The sequence below is a fragment of the Salmo salar genome, chromosome ssa01 (assembly GCF_905237065.1).
Source record: "Salmo salar chromosome ssa01, Ssal_v3.1, whole genome shotgun sequence".
Classification (NCBI taxonomy): Eukaryota; Metazoa; Chordata; class Actinopteri; order Salmoniformes; family Salmonidae; genus Salmo; species Salmo salar.
The window spans coordinates 57,544,623-57,551,916 of record NC_059442.1 but is presented as its reverse complement, the minus strand read 5'-3'; the positions used below and the strand labels follow the sequence as shown (position 1 = coordinate 57,551,916).

Here is a 7,294-nt window from a genome sequence, read left to right as displayed (position 1 = left end):
GTACAGCATTTACAACACAATAGTATTTGTAACTAACAACAAACAATGTTAATTTAATATTTTACCATTCTCTTTTTACATTTTCATAAGTAATCAAGAAATAAATTAAAATAGCAGTAATCATATATACCAAAAACTACTTTTCACATAGGCCTATATTTTGAATGCAAGATATGTTTATTACTAATGTAAGTATGGGGCTAAGTGATGAGACAGAAAGTGGCAGTCTTCAAAGGTGGCAGTCTCAACATTATTTTATTTGGAGAGTTAATTTCTGTTGCTTCCATTAAATGTCACTCTGTATTAAGACGTGGTCCTCAGTTGACGCAAACATCAGTCAGCTGAGACTCTGGAAAAAAAATGCAGACAAAATAAATATAATATCTCCACGTGACCTGATATGATAAATAATCTAGGCAAAGAGCAGAATCTTCACCATGAACAACCTATGCAGATACAACTTCCTCTATATCGGAGTCAAATGGTTTCAGCGCCAGATTGGCAGACACAGAGTTCTCTTGAATATCTGAGGGAGAAATTAAGCCCATCTAATAACTCATGTTGTACATGCGTATCTGTACACGTTAACATTTGTACAAGCTTTACATTAATTACAATGTTTGGTGTGATTAGGGTCAGTACCTCACTGTTTTATGCACTGAAAAACATAAACCTAAAGATAATTACATGTAATCTCATCTAATCTCTCAGTAACAAAACAGTGTGTGATCTATCTACAGTAACTCACTAGGCAGAGGCTCCCACTCTCTAAGGCTGACAGCACTCTTTCCTTTTGCACAGTCTGCAAATTGTGTGTTTGACTCAGGTTCTTCCTACAGAAGCAACGAAACAAAAATGTTTGAAATACACTTATACAACACACAGACTCAGTCATTAACAGTTTAAACACACATACATAGACAGTTTGAAAAATGTTTTGACTACTGCTATTGCATCTCACAAAAAAAATATATATTGTGTGACATCTTCACAATAAATGACCTTGGGATAATTTGCCTTCAAACCGTCAGCTATGGATGATGTATTTTCCAAATGAAACAATGAAGCGATGCTCTGCCGATCTAAAAGGAAAGAGGGCACTGTTACAACAGCACTGTTATGTGAGACCCTGCAGTCAGTGTAGACTTAACTTAGCCAGGGATCACACGTTCAAGCAAGTTAACGGCACACAGAGTAAGGCATCATAGAGAGTGTACATTTGGATAAAGTTGACTGTGGTTCAACAGGGGGTGGTTCTTTTCTCTTCAGCCTGGCATCAGCTAGAGCGTCAGATCTTCTTCTGGCCTCCATGGAAACTCGGACAGAGTCATAGATAAACACTGGTGAAAAAAAAGCCCAGGCACAGACCAAACATGATAACATTGTTGCTGCAACATACCCCAGCTGTTGCTTATTTTTAATATACAAAGCAGATCTACATTAAAGCTATATTAATATCAACCGATGAACAGTACATTTCCATGCAGTAAAAAGACAGCAGAAGGTTATGTAGCTACTCTACCTATCATGATGAAGCCATAGAAAAATAGGCCCAAAATCATGTTAACTTTCACAAGTGGCTCGGAGTAAGTGGGGTCTGTCAATATGTTGACTCTGGGTTTGATTTCATTGGTGCTCTTCTTTGTTTTTGGAGCTTTTCCCCACAGTTTGAAGACGTGATCATTACCTGCATCGGAACAAAATGTACAATCCATTTCAAAATCCATTTCACAATGGATTTTACAATTCAGCAATTGGGAAATTCACACAGGTTTAAGCATTCACACAAAGAGTAGGAACAGAATAAAGGGTAAATCACCTTGTGATGCTGTTTGCTTCTTGTAAGTCTGTAGAACAGACATTAGGGACTTCACAAGCCCCTGGGGGTCTTTAGCGTTTGTGTAGGGTCCGGGATATCCTTGAGTCACCTGGTCCAAATTACCTGGAGAAGTACCATCTGTGGGAAATCAGAGGAAAATGTAAAATGTTGCCACAACTCAAGCTTAGACATTTGCCTCTCTGACTTCACTCTGTTAACGCTAGGCCTAGGCTAACTTCTGGATTCCTGTCTCACCTTTCCCCAGCAAACTCTCAAATTGTCCAAGCAATGTGTTTACAAAATGGGTCAGTTTTGGGGTTGTGACATCGAGGTTGTTCCGAACAGGGTTGATCAAAGTCATGTACTCCAGCGATGATGAGGAAGCAAAAACATTTGCAGGAGTTGGCTTTGCATAAACTGGCTTTATGAGACAGAAAATAAAGGCCAAACATAAAATATTGATATTGCACAGCCCTACCTTATGGGCAACCTGTGACATTTTGATGACAAATATAGCCTAATTTTCAAAGACAATGAGTAAACATTACAACTCAAACTACTAGTTGACTAGCTGTGTGTTATACAATTAAGTGTGTGGGAAACTGAACATTCTGGAGCTATTTGCCCAGCTTGCCCATTGGCATGGTAACCAACTGTCCTCACTATTTATGACATCAATCAGATTGTGTGCTCAACGACTCTTTTCAAATTCGGCGGAGTTGCCAGGTTATGATCTTGCACTGTGTGGGTCAAATCCTTAAAACATATTCAGATCAATCTGACCAATCTGGCAACCTATTATCTGCGTCACAATTGTCTGTCTGCCACGTGCGTCGGCATTTTCGCAGCTACAAAGTAATAATGTGTGACCTACAAAGTTAGCATACCTAAAATAATAAATTGTAGGCCTACTGTTAGTTCTGTGAGTTTTCTTTTTGTTAAGCATTTTATAACGACCTTGGTCGAAACCAAAATTATCCCAAGTATCCTCCCACAGTGGGAGGAGAGAGGGCAGGGCAGAAGCCCATCATAGTCCACGCCTGTATATAGTAAAGGTTTTATTTGCGTGGAAATTAAATCAGGTGTGAGTAGAGTAGTGGTGGAGAGGACGCGTTTATGATTAATCTAACAGTCCAGGTAGCCTCCGATCTACTGGGATTTTAAATCACAGAGAATAAAGTATACATAGCCTAGTTTAGAGAGAGCAAGATCGAAAATGAATGAGTCTGAACATCAAGTGCCACTTTCTCAATATGGTTTCGAGCAGCAATTTGACGAGCGAGGCGCTATCGAATGGATGCAAGAAAACTGGTGAGTATGTTGATAACGTTGGTTTGGTTTCAAAATGATGAATTCGCCTTGTTCGTGTGGTCGAACAGGACAGTTGAGCCAGGTCAGGTGTCGCCCTTCATCACTTCATAAATTGAACAGCGTCAGGTGTGACGTCACTATTCTGTCAGCCTAAGGTTCAAGCCAAATATATTGTACACATTTCTTTACCACCTTTACTCAAATAGCCGCCACATCGTTTCTGTTCTTGCTTTTGAAATTAGAATATCCACATCTAGTAGTGGTTTACTCAGGATGTCTAGTAAAAAAAAAAAAGTCAGCTAAACAGCATGGGAAAAGATTTTATGGTAACTTGAACAAATGTAACATTTCATTTTACGTTTCATTTCAAGCCAGCTACTATCAACCGAAGTGGCTAGGGCTGATTGCTTTAGTCAATACATTTCGCTTATCACCATAGTAAACTGGGTGTGCCATGTTAAATACCTTCAGCATGAGTAATGGTATATCTAAAAACATCACTTCATTAAAGTCCTAGGGTGTGCTCAATCACTGAAATACCTTTGCAGCTGAGTATCCTTGCCATGGGCACAGTCGACAGAAACTTACTGACATGTTTCTCTCTCACCAGGAGCAAGGCCTTTGTGTTCTGTGGCCTGTATGCAGCGCTGGTCTTTGGAGGCCAACATTTCATGAAGGAGAGGCCTAAACTTAGTCTGCGCAGACCACTGGTGCTGTGGTCACTCAGCCTGGCCATCTTCAGGTGCGTTAACACAGAACACCCACATTTACCTCTGACATTTGAGTGAATGGAAGATGTACAAGGTCTGTTTGCCTACAGTAATCTTGTCATGTCTCTGGAAACTGAAATACCCAAAGCTCTAAATATATATTGTGAATTATTTTAATTTAATTTTTACATCTGCCAACAAGTTACTTTCATTATGAATCCATCTGTTAACAATCCTGATGGCAGAAAGATTGCTGTCATAATCATTTAAGAGTTTACAATTCATACCCCTGTGTTTTACTGTTTTAAGATCACTCTTTGTGCTGAAATTATGCTTTTTTTTGTGTGCCGAAAGCGCCCTCATGGAGCATCTTTTCATGTGGTGGAACTAAGCATACTGTACATGTGTGCTGCCTTGTAAGGGCCGTTTCCTAGATGCCATTATGACCTTACTACATATGTCTCCCTAGTGCAGGGCTCTCAACCCTGTTCCTGGAGTGCTTCTATCCTGTAGGTTTTCACTCCAACCCTAATTTAGTGCACCTGATTCTAATGTTGCATCATCCCCTTCATTTGAGGAATGGTTGACATTTATTTTTATTTGAGCATTACTAATGCAGAATGCATTAACTCCACACAGTGAAACTTGTGGATGACTTAATATAATTTAATTGTGTGTGTGGGGGGGGGGGGATAAAAGGTGCTTGTGCATTGATAAGCACACCAATGACTGCATTAAAGATAAATAATATACATAATGATGGAACTACAACAAGCCTATTTCAAACCATAGCGTGCAAAAATCAGCAGGCTAACTTTTTGTTTCACTGGGATTTTGGCACAAATGAAAATGTGGCACCGACTCAGCCATGGATTGATGTTTCAGCATTCTCAATGAAGATTGGCTAGACATGCACACGACGTTACAAGCCTGCTAGTGTAACTTGAGCATTGCACTAGAGGGCAAGAGCAAAACTAACTTTAACTTTATTTTAATTGCAGTATCATTGGAGCAATTCGAACAGGATGGTACATGCGGTATATCCTCTCAACCAGCGGTTTCAGACAGTCTATATGTGACCAGAGCTTCTACAACGGACCAGTGAGCAAGTTCTGGGCCTATGCCTTTGTCCTGAGCAAAGCCCCTGAACTGGGTAAGAACCGGGGATGGAACTGCCAGTCATTGGTCTGAACTTGGCTTTTTGTCCACTCCTACCATGAGTGTCTAATTTATGGCAAACCATATAACTTAGTCAAAGATGGGCAGTAAATGTTTAAGTGCGTCTGCATGTTTGGGACCATGACTTTGTCGGTTCTGATGTGTCCTCTCAATGACCTCCACAGGTGACACGGCATTCATTGTGCTCCGTAAGCAGCGGCTGATCTTCCTGCACTGGTACCACCACATTACCGTGCTGCTCTACTCCTGGTACTCCTACAAGGATCAGGTGGCTGGAGGCGGCTGGTTCATGACCATGAACTACTCTGTTCACGCACTCATGTATAGCTACTACGCAGTGCGGGCAGCCGGCTACCGGGTTCCACGCCCCTTTGCCGTGGTCATCACCACCTTCCAGATCGCTCAGATGGCCATGGGGCTGACGGTCAGTTGGCTGGTCTACCACTGGATGCAGGAGGGGGACTGCAACTCCTACCTGAACAACATTGTGTGGAGCTCCCTCATGTACCTCAGCTACCTGGTCCTCTTCTCCTCCTTCTTCTACCAGACCTACATGAAGGGCAAAGGTGGCAAGAGCTCCAAGATGGACTAAATTGTGGGGGGGGGGGGGATTGCTACGTTGCCTGACGGCGCCCATTTTTAAGCTTTTCACAACAATGGCAGCGATAAGTCTGTCCCTTCTCTATACACCTTATGCTATTAGTTTACCGGAAGATAACTATTTTTCTGAATCTGTCAAGTGTTCTCCACTGTCTGAAGTGTTTACAGAAATGTTTTCATGAAGATGTTGCTCTTTGTATCATAGTTCCGATCTGTGCTTTTCAAAAGGCACATGTAATGGCACCCCCTGTGAGTTTCTGTTCAGACTGGTGCGACTGGTTTTCATACACATTTCCATGGTGCTCTCCTGAGCTTGTCAATGGACCAATAAGAGGGCGGGCAGCTGGTACGCCCATACCCAACCCCAATATTTGGCATTTCTCATTACCTTGGATTAGCCTACACCAGCATATTTCACTGTGACTGTCTCTTAGGTTCGGTTTCTCTGAACTGGTTTCCAAAACTCACCCTGTGAGATATTTGGTCACTTTAAATGTAGTTTTGTAACTCAAAGGAACCTTCCTGAAAGCAGCTACTTGTCGGGTGTTCATATAAATATATTTATTTGATTGTATGATGGCAGCTGGAATAGTGCCGGAGAAGTCAAACTTTCCCATGGTCTCACTGCACAATTATTAGATTTTTGCACCGGAGATGAGTAGTTTACTTTCGTGCTCTTAGGATGCAAGCATTGTCATGTTGCTTTTTTCTGATGCCTCACAGGAGTGGTTTTTGGTTTCACTGTCACTTTCTGGTGAGAATGCTGTGTATGCTGAAGGGAATTCCAAACTAAAAGAAAAGCCTGTTCTGCTGTGAAAATGTCAGGTATTTTTGTCCCACCTCATTCTAAAATAGTTTTTTTAGAAAGTGAATGTTTTGAGCTTTGTTTTAAGTAGCTGGAAACCGACTTGGTATCTTGACATGCCTAACTTTATTTGTGTTCTTGCTGATAATTCAGTTCTGTTTATTTAATGAAGAATATTTATTGGTCTTTACAGGTTAAAGGGAGTATGAATGTATTTTGTTCCTGGGGGGGGACTGAGCAAGATATTTTATTATGCTCAGCATTAAACACCATTTTCACTCTACCTAAACTGCCAGTGGAATTTGAATGCTATGTTTACATTTTAAAATTTGCAGCAGAAAAAGCTAAATGTATTTTAAGATGTGCCAAATGATGCTGAACAGCCCTATGTCAAGATTATCTATGCATTTCCATATTTAGCAGATGGCCATCAGCCGCTGAATTCTGTGATCCTGGTCCGACGTGTTTGACATGACATGTACTACGTGTTATAAATGAAAACAGACAAACTAAGGCCTTCTAATATTTGAAATGTACTATAATAAAGCACTATTTTGAAATCTGTTTTTAAATCCTGCGATTTGCTATAACCCCGGTAAACAAGCAAGTAGGTGGCAGATGTACTTGTATCCCAAACGAGATGTTTGTTTTGAGCTTCTTTCATGCCTAGCTAGTCAGATTTAAGTGTGCTAAGTTCTTTCACATATTCAATCATTGTTTGTTATACAGCCAAGTAACTACATTTGATTAGTGACCGTTATAGGAAAAATGTCATGGGGGGGGGGGGGACAAACTGATGTAGGGTAATTCAGTATTGGATTTCATTGCTATGGAAGGACAATTTGAAGAACACTGAACAAAAAATATAAA

At 40.7% G+C, this 7,294-nt stretch overlaps 2 protein-coding genes across 2 annotated transcripts; one reads left to right on the top strand and one right to left on the bottom strand.

Annotated features, from left to right (window-relative positions):
• Positions 1-204: 204 nt before the first annotated feature.
• On the bottom strand, positions 205-2,751 carry LOC106606023 (uncharacterized). Its single transcript, XM_014202091.2, has 7 exons — positions 2,075-2,751; positions 1,820-1,957; positions 1,523-1,687; positions 1,218-1,340; positions 1,003-1,082; positions 749-833; positions 205-349 (listed from the first exon to the last, which is right to left on the bottom strand). The coding sequence occupies exons 1-7, from the start codon at positions 2,316-2,318 to the stop codon at positions 318-320; spliced, it is 867 nt and encodes a 288-aa protein (XP_014057566.2). The 5' UTR covers positions 2,319-2,751; the 3' UTR covers positions 205-317.
• Positions 2,752-2,865: 114 nt separating this feature from the next.
• elovl6l (ELOVL family member 6, elongation of long chain fatty acids like) lies at positions 2,866-6,984 on the top strand. Its single transcript, XM_014202117.2, has 4 exons — positions 2,866-3,130; positions 3,741-3,872; positions 4,842-4,993; positions 5,184-6,984. Exons 1-4 carry the CDS (start codon positions 3,036-3,038, stop codon positions 5,609-5,611), a joined length of 807 nt encoding a protein of 268 aa, XP_014057592.1. The 5' UTR covers positions 2,866-3,035; the 3' UTR covers positions 5,612-6,984.
• Positions 6,985-7,294: the final 310 nt, after the last annotated feature.

What these genes read in the sequence shown, in the direction of transcription:
- elovl6l (XM_014202117.2), top strand. Translation starts at nt 3,036, where the DNA reads ATGAATGAGTCTGAACATCAAGTGCCACTTTCTCAATATGGTTTCGAG. An exon ending in CTCAGCCTGGCCATCTTCAG is followed by an intron (nt 3,873 to 4,841) that starts GTGCGTTAACAC and finishes TTTTAATTGCAG; the next exon opens with TATCATTGGAGCAATTCGAA. An exon ending in GAGCAAAGCCCCTGAACTGG is followed by an intron (nt 4,994 to 5,183) that starts GTAAGAACCGGG and finishes TGACCTCCACAG; the next exon opens with GTGACACGGCATTCATTGTG.
- LOC106606023 (XM_014202091.2), bottom strand. Translation starts at nt 2,318, where the DNA reads ATGTCACAGGTTGCCCATAAGGTAGGGCTGTGCAATATCAATATTTTA. An exon ending in TGAGAGTTTGCTGGGGAAAG is followed by an intron (nt 1,958 to 2,074) that starts GTGAGACAGGAA and finishes GATTTCCCACAG; the next exon opens with ATGGTACTTCTCCAGGTAAT. An exon ending in AGAGTGGGAGCCTCTGCCTA is followed by an intron (nt 350 to 748) that starts GTGAGTTACTGT and finishes TTTTTTTTCCAG; the next exon opens with AGTCTCAGCTGACTGATGTT.